The sequence below is a fragment of the Haliotis cracherodii genome, unplaced genomic scaffold (genome assembly GCF_022045235.1).
Source record: "Haliotis cracherodii isolate W230 unplaced genomic scaffold, xgHalCrac1.p SCAF_14, whole genome shotgun sequence".
Taxonomy (NCBI): Eukaryota; Metazoa; Mollusca; class Gastropoda; order Lepetellida; family Haliotidae; genus Haliotis; species Haliotis cracherodii.
Window position 1 is genome coordinate 28964668 of NW_027266269.1, and position 25981 is coordinate 28990648.

Consider the following 25981-nt stretch of genomic DNA (forward strand, 5'->3'; position numbering starts at 1 on the left):
GTCGGGTAGCCTTGTGGTTAAAGTGTTCGCTCGTCACGCCGAAGACCCGGGTTCGATTCCCGACATGGGTACAATGTGTGAAGCCCATTTCTGGTGTCCCCTGCCGTGATATTGCTGGAATATTGCTAAAAGCGGCGTAAAACCACACTCACTCATTTACTCACTCTCATGTGGGTATATAAACAAAGTTGCGTGTGAGGCGCTAGAAGGTTAAGTTTTACCATCTCATCCTACCGGGTACCCATTCACTGCTTTGTTAATAACTTTTAACGAATTTGGATCAATTCTAACCCGGATCGACATTACCCTTGCATTTTTTCCACAACCCATGTATTTTGAGCACAGCATTTCTAGTTCCTTCGGGGATTTTCGGGAGTACACCCCAACCTAAATATATGTAATAAATGGTCGGGTCTTGGTACGTCTTGCGTCTTTCCGGATCTACTTGAAAATAAGCTGTCGACCTAATTGGTTGCAATATGTTTTATTTGTTTGTTTGTTGTTTAACGCCGCACTCAGCTATATACCAGCTTTATGACGGCGGTCTGTAAATAATCGTGCCTGGACCAGACAATCCAGTGATTGAAATCATGAGCATCGATATAGGCAACTGGGATATGATTACATGCATCAACGAAGTCAGCGATCCTGACCACCCGAACCCGTTATTCGCCTCTTACGACAAGCATACGTTGCTGATTACCTAGGCTCTTCCAGGATCGTCACGGGTCTGCAAGATGTCATTAGATATTGAGAACAGTACGCCCACCATATGACTAGCACGTGCTTCGGAGGGTGTGCCATTTACAACATGATGACATGTTTTGTCTGATAATACGCCCCACGAAGTATCAGTATACTACATGGCTTGGCTAATGGGCGACTAATTACACGAAATATAATCGAGACAAAGAAAACTCAGGTAACCCTGTCGTTCTGGGCTGTTCGATTATAATGGATCACTGGATCTCATCGGATGCTGAAATATTAGCCTTCATTAACCCTCTATAGCAGGAAGAAAGGTCATGGACAGGTCAGAGTTGATTTCAGGGCCATGACAATACCATAGAATATAGTCGAGAATAATAGTCCCCGTCTTCCCTGTTTTGAACATTAACGTTAAGATTTGTGGATCGTGAAAACATAATTTGATGATCCGACATCTTCCTTAGCTTGGTGTTGGTGAAATATGATTATATTTTCGATTTTTTATCAATTATCAATGCTTTTGAGACCCATGAAGATCCGGGTTAGAAAAGGCTCTTCGGCAACCCGTGCCGTAAAAGGCGACTTCGCTTGTAAGAGGCGACTAACGGGATCGGGTGGTCAGGCTCGCTGACTTGGTTGATGCATGTGATCGTATCCCAATTGCGTTGGTCGATTGATGCTCATGATGTCAATCATTGGATTGCCTGGGCCAGACTCGATTATTTACGGACCGCCGTCAAACAGCGGGAATATTGTTGAGTGTGACGTTAAACAACAAACAAACAATCAATCAATCAATGTTTTTGACTGCATGTGATTATATTTTTTATAACTGATTTCTGTTTACGAAAAGGAATAGTACGTTGTTTGATACCCCTTGCAACACCACTTCCGGATGTTTTATATAGATTAAATTCACCGTATACGCTCAGGGGGGGGGGGGGGGGGCGCACGGGAGGCCCAGTCGTCTAAGGCGCCGCGATTCGCTGTGCAGAGTTGCGTCCTTTAGGCACGCCAGAAACTTATGATTGTGGGTTCGAATCCCGGTTCGCCCCGATTATGTTTCTAGGTTTGTCAGCACCATACCCGTGCTCGTGGGTTTCACCGAAGTGGTAAACGTCTGAGACCTGCATCACTTCGGGCTTTCCTCCCACATTAAGCTGACACGCCGTGATATGACTAGAATACTCTTAAAAGCGGCGTAAAACCAACTCACTCACTCACTCACTCACTCGCTATATCCGGAACAAAAAAAGGATTTTAAAAAAAAGAAAAAAAGAAATTTAGGTTTCTTAAAGTGTGTGTTCAGTCTTCACTACAAAAACATATCCCCCAAAATAGTCATGGTCCCAGACTTTTTATGTTCAGTATATAAATCGGGTACTTTACGTGTCTTCGTGTTGCTGGTGACAGTTTCGGTCTTCAAGCCCAACTTGTATAAGTTGAGATAGAGACGGGCAATATGTATTTTGTTGGGTGTTTGTTATTAGTCATTTTTGTCACTGGAAGACAGAAATTCCCAGCTTGCGGTACGACGACAATGTGTGCGTGTGTGTGTGTGTGTGTGTGTGTGTGTGTGTGTTTCTTTCTGTATCTGTGTGTCTTTCTCTGTGTGTGTCTGTGTGTGAGAGAGAGAGTGTGTGTGTGTGAGAGAGAGAGAGAGAGATTACGTGAGTGTATAAACATAGTACCTCGATGCCAATGCCCCTGCCTAGTGCGTAGTCATCTTGTAAAAGGGGAGGTGTGGTGTGTGGGTGGGGATTGGTGTTGGGGGGGGGGTGTCGGTATCATATCTCTGAATGTATAATTGTTAAAGCTTCGTTATGCGAGAGTTGTTTACTTACTTGGCCAAGTACTTGTCGGAATCTATTCTCTGACAATCATAAAATCTCTGTATTCCGCAAGAAGTCGTTGCCTGAAGAATATGTGCTGAATAAGAGAAGAACCATCAAGCCGGAGTTGTTCATGAATAATATCGATTCAGAAATTGTTATTTCTGGGTATTAGGAAACGCGACATTTATAGCTGAAAGCACACAGAGAAAATCGTATCCCTTGGCAACGACTCGTACACTTCTCGCGAAACTTAAATGAGTTATCTTAAAGGGCACACAGTTTTGCGTTCGAACGTACAGACTGTCGCATTCAATGCCACGTTTTTAGTTATTAGACGATATCACCAGCGAGACAATTTATCACATGAACAAACACTTATTGCAAGCAGTGCATCAACGTCAAACATATTGTTGTCATTTCTTAGCGATCCAGTGTCCAATCTGAGGCAATAACAATAATTATCATCATAATAATAATAAAAATAATAATAATAATAATAATAATACCGAGCCTCTCCTCGCCCTTTGTTCTCGCGCCTGTGCCCTTTTATCACGATAAAGTGTTGTTTGTTTGTTTGTTTGTTTGTTGTTTAACGCCGTACTCAGCAATATTTCAGCTATATGACGGCGGTCTGTAAATAATGGAGTCTGGACCAGACAATCCAGTGATTCACATCATGAGCATCGATCCACACAATTGGGATACGATGACATGCCTTAACAAATTCAGCGAGCCTGACCACCCGATCCCGTTAGTCTCCTCTTTTTATAAAAAAAACGGTATTAGTTCGCAAATAAGAGACCCTCGTTAAAATAAAACCTACAATTCATCTGTCATCGTGAGGTGTCTTGACAGTCGATGACTATTTTGGGTTAGTGTGTATATAATCCATTAAACTTTGTACAGACGATAGGCGGGTTTACTTGTATCATTCTTTAAACTTTCAAATCTAAGTTTAGGTCGTGAAACCAAATTCATATCGATGTTTTCGTTAAAGATTACTATATGATGGGACCGCCTCCCTAGTCTAGTGGTAGAGCATCCGCCCGGAGAGCGGATAGTCGGTGGGTCGGTTCCTGGCCGCGTCATACCAAAAGATGGTACCCTGCCTGGCGCTTGGCATTAAGGAGATAAATATAGGACTGGTCGGCTCGGAGTCTGTTTGCTGTGTCTGAGTGGAGTATCCATGTTAAACTGTGACATGGTATCTCAGTGGGCTAGCACTATAAAACTGGCGTTAGTCCATGCCAGCAAACACACACATAAACACGCACGCGCGCGCGCGCCATTCCACCTCACCTGATATGCGATGGCTTGGCCTATGCCAAAGTCTGGTATCTTTTCTGCGTTCCATGTTTCGCCGAAATATTCCTTACATGATATTGCATGACTTACTTCTCGATTCAATAAAGTCATCCTTTATTCAATGAGTCTTTCCCCTTAAATTGGATCAGCTGTTTAACGGAGTCAGGGAAGCAGTAAAATAGCCGCGTCACGCAATGTTCACCCATCACAGGTGGTAATTAAGTTCAAATACTGTCTCGTGCTGCATGCATAAACTGTGTTCCCCACGTGTCGTGCGAGACGGTATCGCTGACAGGTGTGCACGTGCAGCACGCACACGTCGTGCAGTTATCCACTTACCGCTCGTGGACGTGTTAAAAAAACGCGTTACAAATCACCTTTTAAACGATCAGTGCTTCCGAAATGACGTTGTGGTGTTGTAATTAGAATCTGTAAATTATCATTTTGAGTAAGCGAGTATGGTTTTACGCCGCTTTTAGCAATATTCCAGTAATACCACGGCGGGGGACATCAGAAATGGGCTTCACACATTGTACCCAAGTGGGGAATCGAACTCGGGTCTTCGGCGTGACGAGCGCACGCGTGAACCTCTAGGCTACCCGACCACCCCTTATCATTTTGAATAGACATAGGTGGTTAGGCAGCAACCACTGGATTTTCGTGGGGGATGGTCTGATTTACTGAAATAAAATACGTTTGCCTCGTATTGAGGGAAACAAATGTACCCTTTTCTTTTTAGACAGTGTGCATTTAAATACTGAAATTTGGAGTCAAATATTAATTCACTGCTTTTTTTATTAAACTGTGACCTGACCAATACTGTTAAAGTTAGGGTTGCATTGGGAACAAGCGGCATGTCAAAACCACATGCCTTGGGCAGAAGGGTCTCGTCATCCCTAGGTGGTTCCTTCTCTTGAAGGAAAACTCTCATTTCAACGTATAATCCGGGAGTAAGTGAGTGAGTGTGATTTTACGCCGCTTTTAGCAATATTCCAGCAATATCACGGCGGGGGACACCAGAAATGGGCTTCACACATTGTACCCATATCGGGAATCGAGCCCGGGTCTTCGGCGTGACGAGCGAACACTTTAACCACTAGGCTACCCGACCGCTCCCACAATCCGGGAAACAGGAGCATACTGGTGAAAAGTCCAGCTTGATAGGCGAAGAATATATGCACCAGGGGCTGCTCCCGATGGTGGGGGGATCATGGTATTTCTCTGGACAGGAAGGGCGGCCAGACCTAGGGATCAGACAAGCCTGCAAGACGGACTGTAAACCTTGCACCAGACAAGACAACAAAGAATGAAGAAAGGAACTGATGAAGCCAACTCTTTGGTCGGGATGCTGGAATGTTGACGACCGGATTGTCGATGGACCTCAGGTAGATGAGTGATGGACGCAAGACCGTTTGTTCTCAACTACGAACTCCGAAGACTGCATGTCGACTTCGCTGTGCTCCAGGAAACACAAATGTCCTGGCAGTAAGTGAGAGGGAGACTAAACATTCGTCTGGCAGGGAAAGGGTTAGAATCAAACCTAAAGCACGGCGTCAGTTGTGCAGTCAAGACCTTACTGCTCAGAATGATGGAGCCTGGTACGAATGAAACGGAGGGACTTCTGATTCTCCGACACTTTCTTTCTTTCTTTCTTTCTTTCTTTCTTACACATTTATATACCGCAGGTATCCAGGTACTAGTATCTGCTCAAATGCGGTTATAATTGTTCCCCGACCAGTGGATCCGTTTGCATTCCAGTTATCATTCTCAACGCCCTGGGGAGTATACAACCCAAGCTGCTCAGAGGCGCTAGAAGGTTTTACATCCACCTCACATATCGGGTAACCATTCCCTGCTGGGTGAACAGAGGCACATTTGAACTAAGTCACTTGCCCAGGGTGACACCACACGTGTTTCGGTTGTGTTTCGGGTGGATGTACGTATTCGTGTTTCCACCATCTGGTCATCTACCATCGGACGAGTGGGTTCTTTTGAGTGCACAGGGTGAATGTACTGTACACTTCACATCCCAGTGGCCTATGAGCCTCATCAGTGGTACCTCCACACAGGAGGCGGAGGATGAGTTCCAGTCCTCCAGTGAGTGAGTGAGTGAGTATAGTTTTACGCCGCTTTTAGCAATATTCCAGCAACATCACGGCGAGGGACATCAGAAATGGGCTTCACAATCCTGTCCTCCAGACCGTCATCAAGGGAATCACGACTCAAGAACAGCTGCTTGGCGCCTTCAATGAGTGAAGGCGGTTATACCAAGGCGTGTCAGCTTAATGTGGGAGGAAAGCCGGAAGTGATGCAGATCTCAAAAGTTTACCACTTCCGTGAAACCCACGAGCACGGTTATGCTGCTGACAAACCTAGAAACATAATCGGGGCGAACCGGGATTCGAACCCGCAAACATAGGTTCCTGTCGTGCCTAAGGGACGCAACTCTGCACAGCGAATCGCGGCGCCTTAGACGACTGGGCCACCCGTGCCTCCTGCGACCTCAATGAAAGAGCCTGACCACGAATCCTGGCCCTGCTGCCAGTATTGGTAAGGTGAATGGAGATGGACAGCTTCTTGAGCTGTGCACACATCACTACCTGCGCAGGACCGATGCCTTCTTCCAGATCAAGCCTCAGCTCAAGGTGTCCTGGAGACACCCTGGTCTAACATCTGACACCTGCATGACCTGATAATCACGAGACGTCGCCACTTCAGAAACTTGCCCATCACATCTGTGTACCTCATCGCCGACTGCGACACAGATAATCCCTTGATCTTCTGCAGGATCAGATTCCAGCCACACAAAGCTGGAGGGAATGTCTCATATCGATGTAAAAAAAACTCACATCCGCATAGAGTGGACTTCAATGGAGCCCTTGATGATTATCTGGTTCCAGGGAGATGCCAAGCAAAGATGGGGTCATCTGACAGACACTATCCACGCCATCATTCCAAGCCTTTGGGAAGAAGCAGGGAAACTCATGCAAGCCCAAGACAAGACTAGACAAACATGATGGACCAAGACGCGAGCATCCTACAGCGATCTCCATCAACTTCCACAAGCCGGAGATGGTGACCCAGATCACCAACCTCGGATCCACCATCACAGACAATCTGAGCTAATTGCTGTACAATTTCGAGTCTTTGACCCTCTCCTCAAGAAAAAAACTCCTTCAACTTAAAACCTTCCACGTGCTTAGTCTGAGACCCGTGAAGATCCGGGTTAAAATAGTTCTTCAGCAACCATGCTTGTCGTCTAACGGGAACGGGTGGTCAGGCTCGCTGACTTTGTTGATGCATGTCATCGTATCCCAACTGCGTAGATCGATGCTCATGATGTCAATCAGTGGATTGTCCTGACTCGATTACTTACGACTGCCGTCATACAGCTGAAATATTGCTGAGTGCGGCGTTAAACAACAAACAAACAAACAAATAAAGCATATGCATAGTCTCGGGCGCATGCCCGATGTTAGTTGGCGTCACTAAAACTGACTTCATTGGATCGGCCACTTCCACGGGATCTCCGGAATGGCGAGCTTGCCTCCATCAAAGAACACCTTCAAATACGACTGCAAGCGGGACTTGAGGTCACTGGTCGTTGACAGTGAGTGAGTATGGTTTTACGCCGCTTTTAGCAATATACCAGCAATATCACGGCGGGGGACACCAGAAATGGGCTTCACACATTGTACTCATGTCGGGAATCGAACCCGGGTCTTCGGCGTGACGAGCGACCGCTTTAACCACTAGGCTACCCGACCGCTCCTTGCTCTTTCGTTGAGTGGTGGGAGGATCTCGTCAAAGAGAAAGTATATTCGTGTCTAAAGAATAAAGTTCGATTTATTTTTATGTTTTGAAAACAACAAAGCACCTGTTGGAATAAATAGTTTAGCTCCTAAACATTAAGAGAAAAAATGTCGATCTCATAAAAAACCTAACTCCCTCCGACGCCTGAAAATCAAATGGTCGCTTCCTATATATTAGAAAGTTTGTACGCGTGAGATTTGAGTCAATGTTGTCACGCAGTAATTTGAGAAATCTATAAAGTTTCGAGATTAGCTGCGTCTTCTAATTTGTTGTCACCTGCGGTCATAAGAGAAAGGAAGTGGCCGGAGAGGTTTGAAATTAAATGAGATAAATATACAAGTTTTCCGCCTGTACTCATCGTTTTGCCCCGTGCAATATAATCTGGAAATAGAAACCGTGATCTCAGCTTCATAAATGCATTTATGCGTATAACTATTTGCAGATAAATATCTTCCTACATCCGCTCTTAGATGTGAATAAAATATAATGTTTCATATGAATCGATACATCCTAACAACAACTACCACTATTATCAGTGAGTGGGTGGTTGAGTGAGTGAGTGAGTGAGTGAGTGAGTGAGTGTGAGGTGAGGTGAAATGGGGTTTAACGTCGCGTCCAAGATTATTGGACTTACATAGCGACGTGCATGTACGTGTGTGTGTTTGTGTGGCTGCTTGTACTAGTCCAGACTGATGCCGATTTATAGTGCTATAGCTCACTGAGATACCATGCCGCAGTTTAACATGAATACCCCACTCAGACACAGTATACTGATTCCGAGCCGACCAGTCCTTGTTTAAGCCCCTTAATGCCCAGCGCCAGACAGGGTAACAACAAGTACCATCTTTTAACGTCTTTTGGTATGACGCGGCCTGGGGCGGACGCTTTACCACTAGACCACGGAGGCGGTCCGAGGGAGGGAGTGGTGAGTGAGTGAGTGAGTGAGCGAGTGAGTATGGGTTTTAGCAATATTCCAGCAGTATCATGGCAGGGGACACCTGAAATTGGCATCACGCGTTGTACCCATATTGGAATCAAACCCGTGTTTTCGGCGTGACGAGCGAACGCTTTAACCACTAGGCTACAAGCACCTCGTCACAATAGCAGTCTAGATGAGGTGAAATGGGACCGAACGTCACGTCTCGTTAAAGATCATTGCAACCATTTAATTTTCAGGGGGCGGGGGGTCCAAAGGTAATAATCTAGCCCCCGTTTTACTGATAGCAAGCTACATATGCTTCGCATTGTAAGACAAATGGAGAATCTCACCCGAGTGTCTTTTAATATCAAATATATCAACACGAGTTGATAAAAGTGTTTATATATTATTTTTTTATCAAAAGACACTAGGGTAAGATGTTATCTATTATCCAACATCATTCTTCCTTTTTCAGTTTGTTGACAGTAATAAGTGTCTTAAATCTAAAAAGTACTGCTAACAGCTTCAGTAGCAGAACCATTACTGATGTCATTTGATTGTTACGTCATGGCAACCAATAACGTCACAATGGTCTACAAAGCATTGTGATGCAATTTCATGCAATTGCTTGTTCTCACCCAAGCGATATCTTTTGTGGGAGTGTTTTGGATGATAAAGTTTGTTAGAAAACAACTGTTGATAAATCGCGTGTTTCGTTATCGGGAGATGAATTCATTTATCTAGATGTCTGTGGTGTTGCTAAAAAAACTGTCGATCCGACAAAATTGTGAACATTAATTGTTTGCCGTTAAAACTGTTGAACATACTTACTATTTCACGGGTGGAAGGATGGTCCACATTTAACTGCAAGAGTTGCGTCCCTTAGCCGTTCCAGTATCTGCTGGGTTCGAATGGCATATTCGTCCCGGTCATGACTTTGGCTCTGTGGTTGAGATGAAACGTTTTTGACCTCCCATGTTGAACTTTCTCCTGCATTAAGCTGACATTCAAATGCTGTTGGAAGCGGCGTTTAACTTAACTCACTCTCGACACGTGTAATAAACCGCGATAAAAATGTTATATTTTTTATTTCAGGGTGTGCTTTCCTCACATACTCCAGTCGCGACAGCGCCGTGAAAGCGCAGCAGGCGCTCCATGAAAAGAAAACTCTGCCAGGGGTAAGTCCGCCTTCACATATCCATACCGGTACCCGGTCCTGTGTCTACCAGCTCGTGTAGCCATGTACGAATTCTTCCGTGTGTCTTTGGCATTTTGCAAAGATACATACCATCCATTTACCTTTCTTTCAGTAAAATTTGGCTAAAACCGGCTATTTACATGAGGTCTGGTGTCCAAGCAACGGCCCTTTCCGTATTTCCTCGATTCATACATGACAAGTTTATTTTTTTATTTAATTTTATTTTTATGCAGAAGATTCATTTTGTCTCTTAATATTTACGAGAATATTTACGATCATATCGTGATGTTTCATCCGAAGACTGTTCTCGAATTTGAATTTATTTCTGCAAGATAGAGTATTTTTTATAAATGTCAACATGACCATTTTCATTTGGAATGAAACACACTAAATTTATGGGGTTATTCTTTTACAGTATTACATGGCTGGAATAATAGCACACATGGTTCCTTGGTCTCAAAGTTGATAATTGATAATTGATAATATGGAGCTCGCGTTTAATTCGCCCTCTCTTCCCTCTGTGTCAACTTCAATCTGTCTCCGACGTAGGTGTTTTTTGCCAAAGTCATGTCTTGAAAATTAGCGTTGGCATAGCAACTTCTTCCTTGGAATCATGGGTAACCATGACAACGGGCTTTTGAAAATGAGCTTCTATTTTCAGTCCATATTACCTGGGCAGATTTTATGAAGGACATACGTGCAGTGATATCAGGGGATGCTTATGTTATTGACAGAGACAAATTCTAGAACAAGACTACGGGTACAGTTTCAATGCTTTGTCAATATCTTTTATAAATGGACACGAGAAGGTGTCTATTTCAGACTTTAGTGTTAATGTCAAAGAGTAAAATTCTAGTATGATTTCTGACTTGACAAGAGATGGTCTCGACGTTGTTTTTGTTTCGTGGTGGCGTCATTAAGAATCGGAAATGTTATTGCAAATAGTAATTCCAATATTTCTGGAATGATACGCTCCGGGGAGCTTCGACCAAATACCAATGTGTAGATGTGTTCTGTTGAGATATTAACAGTAGAACACGTTAAAGGTGAGGTGGAATTGGGTTTAACGTCGCGTCCAAGATTATTGCACTTATATAGCGACGTGCATGTACGTGTGTGCGTGTGGCTGCTTGTACTAGTCCGGACTGATGCCGATTTATAATGCTAGCCCACTGAGATACCGTGCCGCAGTTTAACATACATACCCCACCCAGACACAGCATACTGACTCCGAGCCGATCAGAATCCGAACAACAAGTACCACCTTTCAACGTCTTTTGGTATGACGCGGCCAGAATACGTTAAAGTACGGCATTCAGTCGCAAAGTTATTAACTCCTTTCTGCTTTAAAGGGTCCAATTTTCAAATTTTACAAAAAAAGATAAAATCTTTTTATAAAGGTATAATTTGTTCTCGTCGCTATACTACATACTGCCGATGTGACGTCAATTTTTAACTTACTACCAAAACATTATATCACGTGCAGTACATGTGCACTAAGTTTTATCTGGTTTATGTGGGTTTATCATCCTTGTCTAGTGAGTGAGTTTGTGAGTAAGTCGAGTTTTAGCCCCTTAGGTCATATGTTTGTTTTTTGTCTTCCTCATCTCAGAACATCCCTAAATTACCTCCCCGCTCAATATAAATCGATCAAATTTATAACCCCGAGACTTGCAGAAGTCTTGATATATTGTTTGTCAAAAGACACAGGGGTAAGATTCTATTTATCATCCAAAATAATTCTTCCCAGTTTTGGGTGATAATTTTGAACCAACGTTGGGAAACGAACTCTTATCATGTCTGCATGACGAGAGAATGTTTTTACCACTGGATTCTTCCACCACCGCTCATTTCAGTTCACTCACTCACTCACTCACTCACTCCAAAGTCTAGCGTGCCATTCTTTAGTTGTGTAAGTTACTCCCCTTTAAAATAATCGAATAATCAGATAACAGCCATGTCTTAGATCATAGCCAATATTTGATCCAACGTCCTCTAGATCACATTAACGACGATTCTCGTGTCTGTGAGAACTTTCAGGAACCATGAGAAAACGGTCTTTATGTTCCATAATCACGCTTCAAGAGCTGGATTTACCAAAAATAGGCTCTTTATTGTTCTTTACTGGCAGAACCAATATAAACGTGTCGTATGTCAGCGAGTTGTTTCTGCTGTCGCACTTCCTAAACGAAGACGTAGTTTTTGTATCACATTAACGGTTGTTAAAGCGGATTTATGTCACAAAACTGTGTGCATTGTATTGGTTTATATGTATATGTGGTGTGATCGAATACACAGTTGCAATGCTTTTCGTAAGACGGTCAATCAGTGAATGTGGTTTTACGCCGCTTTTGGCAATATACCAGCAATATCACGGCGGGGGACACCAGAAATGGGCTTCACACATTGTACCCATGTCGGGAATCGAACCCGGGTCTTCGGCGTGACGAGCGAATGCTCTAACCACTAGGCTACCCGACCGCTCCCCTTTCGTAAGAAATGGCCATGATGGTCGTAAGTGCGGGATCGGGTTGTCAGGTTCGTTGAACTCGTTGATGCACGTCAGCGTATACCAATTGCGTAGATCGATGCTCCTGATGTCAATCAGTGGATTGTCTGGTCCGGACTCGATTATGTACAGACCGGCGCAATATAGCTGGAATAGTGTGGCGTTAAACAACAAACAAACAAACAAACTGAAAAACTTTGTGTTATGTGCAGTAATGACGTCAATCACTGGATTCTCTGGTCCAGACATGTTATTTACAGACTGACGTCATATTGCTGAGTGCGGCGTTTAACAACACGCAAGCCACTAAACACAGCTTAAACCCTATAGCCAGTGTTTAAACAGATACAATACCGTAACCAAATCAAATTTTAACTCACTCACTCACGCAGTACTGTTGTCAAGAGACAATGACATCTGATCCTCCCCCTAGAATACTACGATACCGGTAATAGTAACTAGTCTGCTAGTCAAATTATGATTAATGATTAATTACAAACGACTCCAGGTGTTTTTCCCCCTGTGTTCGTCGTGCGCATCAGGGGCGGTCGGGTAGCCTAGTGGTTAAAGCGTTCGCTCGTCACGCAGAAGACCCGGGTTCGATTCCCGACATGGGTACAATGTGTGAAGCCCATTTCTGATGTCCCCCGCCGTGATACTGCTGGAATATTGCTAAAAGCGGCGTAAAACCATACTCACTCACTCGTGCGCATCATGTGTAACTTACATGTGAAGATCCGGGTTAGAATTGGTCTTCAGCAACCCTGCAATCTTTGCCTCGGTCCTGTACAAATAGGGTTCCGCTGAATGTCTGATTTACGTTTGATCTGGCTGCCATGTCTAAATGGTTTTCTCATTTACACGACCTGATATTGTCTGCCGGTGATCTGACAGTGTTCGATTGAAATGTCTGGACATATATAGGACACAGCCTCATAACTTCTAGGACAGACGCAGGACTTCTCGCCAGGTGTGTCGATCTCCTTGAAGCCGGCTATACTGTTTACATATCACTACCATCGAACCAGTTGAGATACCGTTAAGCCTCGTTGATCCGGACGGACTGCTCTTTCGGCAATAATTGTTCGGAAGGTGTACATAGATTAACAGGTTCACGACTACGTAATGTAACTATTCGTTAATCAGGACATTTAAAATATTACCTGTTCGGAACTTCCTTTTAAAATAAAATACATTCCTGAAGCAGTGATATAGTGAGTGAGTGAGTGAGTGAGTGAGTGAGAGAGGTTTTACGCCTCTTATAGCAATATTCCAGCAATATCACGGCGGGGAAGACCAGAAATGGGCTTCACACATTTTACACACGTCGGGAATCGAACCCGGATTTTCGCGGTCACGAGCGAACGCTTTAATCATCAGGCTACCCAACCGCCACTGTGATAAAGAAAAAGTCTGTACCTTACAAAGATCTCAAATGCACGGCCCTAACAGTACGAGACCGCAATTTCACGGCTACATCACTGCTGTTAGGAAAGAATCGAGTATACAACCGGAAGTGCCTTGTGAGACTCTAGAAGGTCAACAGTCAACCATCTCATCCTACCGCTTACCCAGGTTTACTGCTGGATGAACAGAGACATATTTCGAACAAAGTCACTTGCCTAATATGTTTCAGTGGGGGGTAGTTCAGAAGCCTTAAAATCTCGCAGGTGTCAAGCTGTCGAATGCGGTAGCCCATCCAACTATTCTACGACCGACGTTGCTTACCTTCACCTTATTTGTGAGTGAGTGAGTGAGTGAGTGAGTGAGTGAGTTGGGTTTAACGCCGCTTTTAACAGTATTACAGTTATATCACGGCGTGTCAGCTTAATGTGGGAGGAAAGCCCGAAGTGATGCAGGTCTCAGATGTTTACCACTTCGGTGAAACCCACGAGCACGGGTATGGTGCTGACAAACCTAGAAACATAATCGAGGCGAATCTTGATTTGAACCTACAATCATTGGTTTCTGGCGTGTCCAAGGGACGCAAATCTGCACAGCGAATTGCGGCGCCTTAGACGACTGGGACACCCGTGCCCCAAACCTTATTTGTGTCCTGTGCACTTTGTTTGTTTGTTTGTTTGTTTGTTTGTTGTTTAACGCTGCACTCAGCTATCTGACGGCGGTATGTAAATAATTGAGCCTGGACCAGACAGTCCAGTGATTGACATCATGAGCATCGAACCACGAAATTTCGATCAATGACATGCATCTACCAAATCAGCCAACCTGACCACCCGATCCTGTCAGTCGCCTCTTACGACAAGCATAGTCGCCTTTTACGGCAAGCATGGGTTGCTGAAGACCTATTCTACCTCGGATCTTCACGGATGCCACACCTTGACACTACAGGCCGTGCAATGATCCCCTGCGTCACGGTTTAAGGTAAAGGAGATGAGCGAAATACCAACCGTCTCTTTGGAGAATATCATCAAATGTCATGATATAATTATATTCATCCATAGGAGACGAAAACCTCACAAATGGAAATTGTCTCAGGAATCACCTCACATTTAATTTACGATTCTACAGTAGAGTTCGGGATTTTCTTAACTGCTCAGGACAAACGCAAAATTGAAAACCCCAGGGGCAGACCCGCGTCTTAACCCCCAGGAACCCCCCGCGAACCTCGCTTCTCAACCCCCACCTTTATCTTGACAATTGTTGACTGTTTCCATTTTCTCAAAGTCCCTTGCGACATTTCAGCCTCAAAATCGCAGCCTTGGCTTCTCGTGACGTAACGACCACCATGCTCGCGGGAAGTCACGGGATCAATTTCAAAGCAGACGACATTGATTTTAGGTCCAGGGAGGCCAACAACCACTTACTGCAGCATCCTCGTTGCTTCACCCGACCCGGAATTCGGTCCTCATTTCAACAAACAAAGCTCAGGCCCTTTAAAATCTCTTCCAATGCCTTAGTTCCATGCGCTTGAATTGACCGAATATTGGGCATTGCGAGTCGGCTGTCTAGACCCGGTTTGAGCTGATGGCGGACCTGGAGACCTGCGTCCAATCTGGTCTGGATTGACGTTAGGGAACACTCTTAAAATCGGGGATGAAGTTGGTCTTTTCGCGAGCTATCTGTTGTTAATTAGGAACGATCCATCCCGATTTATACGCTCACTGTTAACTGGTGTCAAATAATTTGGTTGCATTCAATCTTCGAATTCTTCGACGTGGACCGAAGAAGCAATTTGAAGGGATTCTCTCTGTTCTATAGGGTTAATCCCTTATGGTGATAAGGTCTTGTGTTTAATTCACGAACGCTTTCTCACTGAGCGGTTACATATGCCGCGATTCAGACAGATTGAAGCAATGGGTACTAACATATTAGACTGGGTCTAGTTAAGTGGACGGCTGTAGTTGGTTAAATGCTATTTCGGCTTCAGTGGTGGAAGATTTATGACCGTAGCAGATAATTTATAACGGAATATTAATTTGGTCAGCCCTGTGTCTCAGCCTTGGGAATTCCAAGCTGCAAATTGGTTCCCAGTACCCACATGAGTGAGTGAGTGAATCAGATGGTCGGGTTTAAGGCCGCTTTTAACAGCATTCCAGTTATATTATGTCAGCTTAATGTGGGAGTAAAGTCCGAAGTGGTGCATTTCTCAGACGTTTGCCACTGGTGAAACCCACGAGCACGGGTATGGTGCTGACAAACCTAGAAAATAATCTCGGATTCGAATCCACGATCTTAGGTTTCTGATTTACCCAAGGGACACTATTCTGCACAGCGAATTGCGGCGCCTTATTCGACTTGTGCCCCCGGCGTTAGGCGTAAGTGCGTTAAGACGTACACGTTTCATCGGCATTGTAGCAGCCATGGAGATTAATATCAATTGTCTACCTGAATGGAAAAGGGTGTTTTTTTTGTTTTTTTGTCTGTTGTTTAACGCCGCACTCAGAAAAATTCCAGCTATATGACGTCGGTCGGCAAATAATCGAGTCTGGACAAGAAAATTCAGTGATTGACATTATGAGCATCGATACACGCAATAGGGATCAATGACATGCATCAACCAAGTCAGCAAGCCTGACCACCTGATCCCGTTATTCGCCTCCTACGGCAAGCATTGGTTGCTGAAGACCTATTCTACCCCGGATCTTCACGGGTCGGGAAAGGTTGTGATAATGTCTCTCTGCATGTCTGTATGTCATTATATCCACCGGCGGGGATCGTTGTTCATGTTTTGAGTCAAGTTTGTCTGATCCAGACTTGTTTATAAACCGACAGATTTAATATATGCGGCGTAGACCAACATTCACTTCACACTTATATGCGGTGGGTAGCCTAGCAGTTAAAGCGTTCACTCGTCACGCCGGATACATGGGTTCGATTCCCAAAGGGGATACAGCGAGCAAATCGCTGGTGTCCCCCGCCGTGATATTGCTGGCATTTTGCTAAAGTGGCGTAAAACCATAATTATTCTTTTTTTCTGCACAGCGTTCGACTAATTCATGGTATTTCCAGGCCTAGAGAAGCTGCTCCGTCAGATGTTCCTAATAAACCCACCAGCCTACTTAACTTATTACTTTGATCTCACTAACACCGAACACGTGTGGGGAGCATCTCTGCTTCCTGTCGAGAACTAAATGATAAAATTGTACATATTATCTACTCGTGATTTCATATTGGTCTTATCGACCCTCCAGTGTCCACTTCTAATAAACAGAGCTGCCAGAACGAGGCTCCCCTTCTCAAATTACTAATCATTACTTGGAGTAATTAAGTAATTGACCTGCTTGATGACCCAGAGGGTCTTGTACCGCTACCATGCGTTTCGAATTGGTGGGTTGGAGAGGGGAAGTGTCTACACCTTGTCAAACATTTTCTCTACATGTTCAGAAATGCAGACATGTAGTGTATATTGGTTGTGGTTTTCACATTCATGAGGTTAGGAAGAGGCTGCGAGATCCACGGTGATGTTTAATGTCGCACTCAGTAATATTCCAATGTTCAAACGACAACTGTGTCGTTGAAATATGACTCTACAGACGCATTACACGACATCTGAATCAAGAAAGCTTCGCGAGTCCTGGACTCAAATTTTGAAATATTGTGTAAATGTTGTCAGCGTCACTTGATGACTCAATATGTAAATTCCACTGTCTAAAACTTCTACGTCAAAACAACGGCTTTCTAGAGTTTATTGAATGTCACATTCTAACAAGCTATGTTTATTTTCAAAATAAAGATATGTCCATTGCCGAATCTTTTAGCTAGTCCGGAAGGTAATCCCTATCAAACTTCCATCTCGCAGCAAATATTTGCAATGTCCAAGAGCGATGTCATAATTTTTTTTTTAAAGATATATGACTGCTAATCATAATCGACCTGTTGAAACAGGCGGTGAGTTTGGGACCCGTTAAGAACACAGAACTTGTTTGTTTGCCTGTTTGTTGTAAAACGCCGCTGCAATATTCCAGCTATGTGATGCGGGTCTGTAGACAATCCAGTGTTCAACATCATGAGCATCGATCTACGCAATTGGGACACGATGACATGCATCAACCAAGTCAGCGAGCCTGACCATCCGATCCCGTTAGTCGCCTCTTACGACAAGCATAGTCGCCTTTTACTGCGAGCATGGGATTCTGAAGACCTATTCTACCCCGGATCTTCACCAGTGTGTATCATAACGAAGGGAGGGTCAAGACAGGTGGTGTCGAGGTCATGGGGAGGGATTTGTATCATTATTATACATGTCAATAAACCATTCATCCAGATCTCCCAACTGAAGACTGACGGTATTGATCGACTGGTCGATATTGTTAACATGGCCCCATGTTGTTAACGCTCGTCGATCATGTCGATGAAGCGTGTAAGGACATTGCCCTTACACGAATGGACAAAGTCAGCTGGTTGTACAGCCAGTGTTTGTTTGTTTGTTTCTTGTTTGACGCCGCAGTCAGCAATATTCCGGCTATATGACGGCGGTCTGTAAATAATTGAGTCTGCATCAGACAATCCAGTGATTAATATCATGAGCATCGATCCACGCAGTTGGGATCGATGACATGCATCAACCAAGTCAGCGAGCCTGACCACTCGATCCTTTAGTCGCCTCTTACGCCAAGCATGGGTTGCTGAACACCTATTCTACCCTGGATCTTCACAGGTCTATATATGTGAATTTATGGTAAATAAAAAACACAAAACTCTTTCCATAAATCATAACAAATATCTGGTGAAAGATGAGTCGATGGTGCTTGTCCGACTATATCATGAACATGGGTTTATAAATCACTGTCAAACTGGGATGATAACAGGTGTTCGCGAAAAGATGAACGTTTCCTGCTCCAAGTCGAGGCATGCACATCTACACATGAGTGTGTACTAGGTACATACAGTAAACTACGGTTATAACGAACACGCTTATAACGAACTGACGGATATAACGAACTTACTTTTTGGTCCCGACGACTTGCTGTTGTTATGCTGTATATGTGCTTAAAACGAACTACGGTTATAACGAACTAAAATCAGTAGTCCATTGAGTTCGTTATAACCGTAGTTTACTGTAGTTATAACAGCCATGTTAAACCGCCGATTGATCTGTGAACCACCGGGAAGAGAAAATAGGTCTTCAGCATCCCATGTTTGCCTTAAGAAGCAATTATGTTTGTACTAAGATTCGACTAACGGGATCGGGTGTTTAGGCTCGCTGACTTGGTTGATGCATGTCAGTACGCCGTCACATAGCTGGAATATTGACAAGTGCGGCGTTAAACAACAAACATACTGACAAACAAACAAAACATATACACATAAGGTACATACTTATAACTTCCATGTAACTCTTATACCGCTGATAGATGACGAGGTGACAATGATAGATGACTATTGAGTGTTATAAAGTTTCAGTCTTGATGGAGTTGGAATATTTATGAGTGAGTGGGTGAGTGAGTTGTGTTTAACGCCGCTTTTAACAGTATTACAGTTATAACACGGCGTGTCAGCTAAATGTGGGAGGAAAGCCCGAAGTGATGCAGGTCTACGACGTTTACCACTTCCGTGAAACCCACGAGCACGGGTATGGTGCTGACAAACCTAGAAACGTAATCGGGGCGAATCGGGATTCGAACCCACAACCATAGGTTTCTGGCGTGCCAAAGGGACGCAACTCTGCACAGCGAATCGCGGCGCCTTAGACGACTGGGCCACCCGTGCCCCCGGAATATTTATGACTTCGGCCTCCCATCCTTACATTCTGCTTGGAATATACAAATTCGGTGAACATCGCGCATTCATTTTGCTGGTGAAAGTTTCGGTCTTGAATCTAAGGGGCGACTTGCATACGTTGAGTTAAAGATGGGTAACATACTCCACGTTACCTATTATTCGCCTTTGTCCCCTGAAGCTATATAGTGATGCGTCGACAAGGGCGGATCCAGCGTTTTTAAAAGGGAGGGGTCCAAAATATCAAAATCCTCTCGCAGATAATTTTACTCCCTGCATCATACTACATTTGGTTTGGTTCGAAAGGGCGTGGCAGGATGGGGGTCCGCCCTCCGGGACCCCATTCTGGATCCGCCATGCATCGACAATGTTAACTCCCTGAGGACACGACGATAAATTGCCGGGACTACTTTCCATGCGGATCCAGGATATTCAAAAGGTGTGTGTGAACATACAACCATAGTCCCATGCCGAAAGTGCACTTAACGTGTAAGGTGTCTGAAAAAAGATTTGTTTGCGTGTGTAGGGGATGGGTCGGGGGTGGGGGTGGGGGTGGGGGGAGAGAGATGGGGGGTCATATCACAGAATGTGCTACTAAGCGCTCTGCTTTCAGAGGCGGATCCAGGATTTTTTAAAAAGTAAGATGTCTGAAAAATGGCGGGTGCCCATCCCCTTCACCCCTTTGCATCCTCAGCATTAGAACAATTTGTGCCGAGACGACGACTGCCTGAAATTAAATACTCCTACTACAAGTGATGTATTCTAAAGACAAAATATTTCCCTTGTGTTTTCAACATAATTATTCAATCTATTTCATTACGATTCATCAAAGAACATGATCAGTGATTCATATTATAATTTACGCCGTTCCTACTTTTTCGTCCAATTTGAAACTGCACAACTGCCAAAAACTAATTATTCTAACCAAAGACCTAGTTCTTCCAAACGAATGCGCAACGTGCATGTCTCTGTCGGCCATGGATACCGTTCTTATAACCTGTAGCGATAATTGCCTTTTCGGTCTACAGAGACCTCGGCACGTTGAACTAATCATTTGGAATGTCGGCTAAATCAGCCGGTTGTGGACGAACCCTGGATCGCCGAAGTTCCAAGAGAACCTAGTAGCTGTAAAGGGGTGATTTTGTAACTGTTATCGCTAAATGAGTATTCTGTTCTAGGCCTCGGGGTTGGGGAGTAATGCCGAGTGGAGTGCACACAATTGGATCCTTCCGATTTGATTTTGGGACTATTTTTCGGAGTTTTTGGTTTCCAAGTGAGAATGGATGGTTGAGACATCGTATAAATTATTTGTACCGTGAAATTGTCGGGGCAGTGAAGGGAAGTCGATGACATTGACGTGAGTTACTGCGCATGCGTTGAAATGTATCCTGATGTAAAAATCAAGATAAATGACGCCCCACCCCCGTTCCAACAACCAATTTGTGTCATTCTTGAGCAAGCCTTCTTGAAGGTTACGGATAGATGCGAGCGGTGCCGAATGTTCGTAGAACATGAGTCTTCAAGGTTTTTAAAGATAAATATACTTCAAACGCACTCTCAACTGACACCGCAATCTAAACTCTCATTCTCCACTGTTTCAGCCATATGACGGAGTCTGTTTGTATGTTTGTTGTTTAACGCCGCACTCAGCAATATTCCATCCATATGACGGCGGTCTGTAAATAATCGAATCTGGACCAGACAATCCAGTGATGACATCATGAGCATCCATCCACACACTTGGGATACAATTACATGCATCTTCAAAGTCCGCGAGTCCTACCACCCGATCCCGTTAGTCGCCTAATGTCATCGTATCCCAATTGCGTAGATCGCTGTTCATGATGTCAATCACTGGATTGTCTGGTTCAGACTCGAATATTTGCAGACCGCCGTCATACAGCTGGAATATTACAGAGTGCGACACTACACAACAAACAAACAAACAAAGAATAATTAAACACAATTGTTGGAGTAGAGCGTGACAGCACCGTGGTTTAACATACATAGTGTGGGCGTCTTGTCGCATTTCAAAACATATGAAATATCAAAACGATGTACAATGTTTACAATAAAGCATATACACCCAAGATCATCTCACAGTTATATTCACACTTGCAATTTTTGTATGAATAGACTCTTCCGCCCCAAACAATTTTGAACCTTTTTTAATTATTGATTTAATTTTTTTTCTCAGCTTCTGGCTACCTTTGATACTCCAGGCGTGTACCTACTACAACTTGAAGTTGCACAGTCTGCTAAATAAATTAAACTCCTTGCTCTTGCAGTGGAAGCACTTTCCGAAGCATGTCTATTGCCAACACTGAACTGAATATAAGCATTCAAACAGAAAAAGTGGAGCCTCAATTACCTTACAGGCCCCCAGCCTCGGCTTCACGAGAGCTGTGTGCACGTGCTGCCTTACCTGAAATTTACGTGCTTTGGGGGTCTATTTTTTCTAACGAATTCCTACGCAGGCTGCACGCAGTTCGCTGTGACTACAATATTTTATATATCCCTGTTCCGGGCCTTGCGTTAAATGCTTTGGGTCCATGAAATCTGCAGGGGGTTGCACAAGGTTTATAATGACCTGAATAGATTCTGTTCGGGGCGATGCACTCCTGTGTGAACTCGAAACCGAAGACATAAAATACGTATGACGAGTGGACACGTGATAAGGGAGCAACCATTTTATTTTCAGAGGATGGCGTGATTTTTTCTGAAAACAAGCCCCTTTTTTCTTTTGTTTGTTTGTTTTTTGGGGGGTTTTTTTTAACACCGCACTCAGCAATATTCCAGCTGTATGACGGCGGTCGGTAAATAATCGAGTCTGGACCAGACAATCCAGTGAGTGACATCATGAGCATCGATCCACGTTATTGGGATCGATGACATGCATCAACCAAGTCAGAGAGCCTGACCACCCGATCCCGTTAGTCGCCTCTTACGACAAGCTCAGTCGCCTTTTAGGGCAACCATGGCTTGCTGAAGACCAATTCTTCCCCGGTTCCCTATTTTCCTGAAAATACTATTACATATGACTCTCGTAAGAGGAAAAGTATTACTTTTCTTGCAGACTTTTTTAAAGTATTCGTTATTTAGGTTTCAAATAAATTATAATTAACACATTAATATTTAAAAACGCTGAACCCAAAACCAAATGCCCCTCGCCGCATATGTTTTCTGTTTGGTAGATTTAATATAGACAACAGGAAATTGAAATATGAAGAGTACTGTAGTGAATCCACTTCCTGATTGTGAATTCGAATTTATATGCAAAGTAATTTCGACACCCTTCTCAATTTTATACTGCCTTATGCATTTATTTGAATTTGATGTTGTTGTTAACAAGTCGCCGATATTGTCAGTTTGTGCTGCGCGTGCTGCACAATATGCTCGTGAACACCTGTGCGAGACCACGCCTTCTGCATTATAATTGTCACGGTTTGCACGGATTTACCGTGGAAGATTTTACAGTATCTGAAAGCAATTCACATGTTTAATTTATAAGGGCCTCTTTTTATCGGTTGGTCAACAATTTCAACGTCTAAAGTACATAAATATAAATATATATTACGGTCCACACAATTGACTTCAAATATTGGTTGTGTTTTACTGATTATATAGTTCATCAGAGATTTTTGTCTTGCCATTTCCCGTCAGTTAAGCCAAATGTAAAGGCTATCTTGTATTTTTATGTTCTCTTTACGTTTTCCACTAAATATTTGGAAACTTAAAGGATTGAGCGGCAATGCATAAACATACAACTTTTGGAGGGGGGATATGGGCGTTAGTCTTTCCGATAACCATTCGTTCTTATTCAGCATACCCGTGAAGATGCGGGTTAGAATAGGTCTTCAGCAACCCATGCTCGCCATGAGAGGCTACCAACGGGATCGGGTGGCCAGGCTTGCTGACTTGGTTGATGCATGTCATTGAATCCCAATTGCGTAGATCGATGCTCATGATGTCAATCACTTGAGTGCCTGGTCCAGACTCGATTATGTACAGACCGCCGTCATAGAGCTGGAATATTGCTGAGTGAGGCGTTATAAACAACAAACAAACAACCAAATCATATTCAGCAGATTTTACCAGAAAATCAGCCATCACTTGCGACGAGTCTATACATATTCATCGATTAAGTCCATCGTGACCCGAGTGGTTCATATTGTAATCAGTCACGCTCACCTGGGTTAAATGATTGATGGCCTTTCGCATTTGGCCAGTTAACCAGGGACGTACTTGGTTCTGAACATTTAAGCAGGAACATTACCAGTGAAGATCTGCATTAGAATTGGTTTTCAGCAACCCAACCTTGTCGTAAGAGGCGAAAAACGGGATCGAGTGGCGAGTCTCGCTGTCTAGGTTGATGCATGTCATCGTTTCTCACTTGCGTGGATCGAGGCTCATAAGGTCAATCTGGATCATGTGGTCCAGTCTCGGTTATTTACAGACCGTCATCATATAGCTGGAATATTTCTGAGTGCGGCGTTAAACAACAAAACAAAGACCAGGGAAAATGTTTTGAGTGGCTATTCCTCTCAAGTTCCAACCCGTGAAGATCCGGGGTAGAATAGGTCTACAGCAAGCCATGCTTGCCGTGAAAGGCGACTATGCTTGTCGTAAAAGGCGACTAACGGGATCGGGTGGTCAGACTCGCTGACTTGGTTGATGCATGTCATTGGTCCCAATTGCGTGGATCGATGCGCATGATGTCAATCACTGGATTGTCTGGTCCAGACTTGATAATTTACAGACCGCCGTCATATAGCTGGAATATTGCTGAGTGCGGCGTTAAACATCAAACCAACCTCAATTTCCAACCAAAATACATTATCTATGTATTTTGTGCAGCGGCAATGGACATATCTTTATATATAAAGTAACAATGGCTTGTTAGAATGTCTGTTATTCAATAAACTCCGTTGTTTTGACATAGAGGTTTTAGAAAGTGGAATTTGCATAAGTGACGCTGACTCCATTTACGAAATATTTCAAAATTTGAAACCAAGACTCTCGACGGTTTCTTGATTTAAGATCTCGTGTGATGCGTCTGTAGAGTCAAATATCGACGACATTGCTGTACCGGATGTGTTTCAGTCCAATAGAACCTTGGCCAACATTGGAAGGAGTCCATTTTGGGACTATTTTCCTGACACAACAGCTTGATACTGGTGATATCATTAGACCCTGGTTACTTTCTATACAAAGATGTGTCCATTGATGCTTCAAAAACAGTTCAAATTGCATCGTCAAATAAATAACCTGTCTTCAGAAACAGCCGTCGTGTTGACGGAACTACATGCGGCGTGATTTGATGTTACACGGTTTACGGCAAATTCATGCTATATCACTACGCCACGGCTGCCCGAGCAGAATAAGTCGAGTGGACATTCTCCTGTAAAGTGTAAGACTCTGAAGCTGAAATAACACCGTCACGTCAATTTCATGCCAATTTGACAAGGGTATGGGAGAGTGCGGTGAACGTGTGCTTTGAGAACGGAGTGTAATTAATGTTATTTTTTTTTATAAATTATTTCACATTAGGTGCCACGATATATATACGATGTTGTTTGATAGGCATTTCTTCGAAGTTGAAAGATGACAAAGTAGACGAAATATTTGTGGATAGCAACTTCTTTATTACACTGTAATATTGACGTTTCGGTATGGATCCTTATACCGTTGTCAGTGAGTGAGTGAGTTTGGTTTTACGCCGCTTTTAGCAATATTCCAGCAATATCACGGCGGGGGACACCAGAAATGGGCTTCACACATTGTACCCATGTCGGGAATCGACCCCGGGTGTTCGGCCTAACGTTGTCAAGGAAGACTGAATTATGAGTGAGTGAGTATGGTTTTACGCCGCTTTTAGCAATATTCCAGTAACATCACGGCGGGGGACACCAGTAATGGGTCCGGCCTGATGCCGATTTATATTGTTAACCCACTGAGATACCATGCCGCAGTTTAACATGAATACACCACTCAGACACAGTATACTGACTCCGAGCCGACCAGTCCTTGCTTTAGCCCCTTAATGTCGCGCGCGAAGCAGGGTGACAACAAGTACCACCTTATAAAGTCTTTTGGTATGACGCGGCCGGGGATCGAACCCCGGACCTTCCGCTCTCCGGGCGGACGCTCTACCGCCAGACCACGGAGTAAGTCGTATTGTAAAGAAGTTGTTATCCATAAAATATTCGACTACCGCGATGATGATGATGATGATGATGATGATGATGATGATGATGTGAAAGTCAGGCAGTAGTAAATTAATCATTGGATTTTCATCACCACCCTCCTCACGAAACAATACTCCGCCCATGTCAAACTGATTGGATGTTTATGATTTGTTTCTTTGTTTGTTGGGGCGGTCGGGTAGCCTAGTGGTGAAAGCGTTCGCTCGTCACGCCGAAGACCCGGGTTCGATTCCCGACATGGGTACAATGTGTGAAGTCCATTTCTGGTGTCCCCCGCCGTGATATTGCTGGAATATTGCTAAAAGT

The 25981-nt window shown here is 43.8% G+C and overlaps 1 protein-coding gene across 12 annotated transcripts in view; it reads left to right on the forward strand.

The window, feature by feature from the left end:
* LOC139461165 (CUGBP Elav-like family member 3-A) overlaps window positions 1-25981 on the forward strand; it is a 257487-nt gene that overhangs the window by 29504 nt on the left and 202002 nt on the right. For all 12 annotated transcript variants that reach the window (XM_071242732.1, XM_071242741.1, XM_071242734.1 and 9 more), the window contains exon 2: window positions 9676-9758. In XM_071242732.1, the coding sequence (XP_071098833.1) occupies window positions 9676-9758 (83 nt within the window). The remainder of the gene's footprint in view (window positions 1-9675; window positions 9759-25981) is intronic.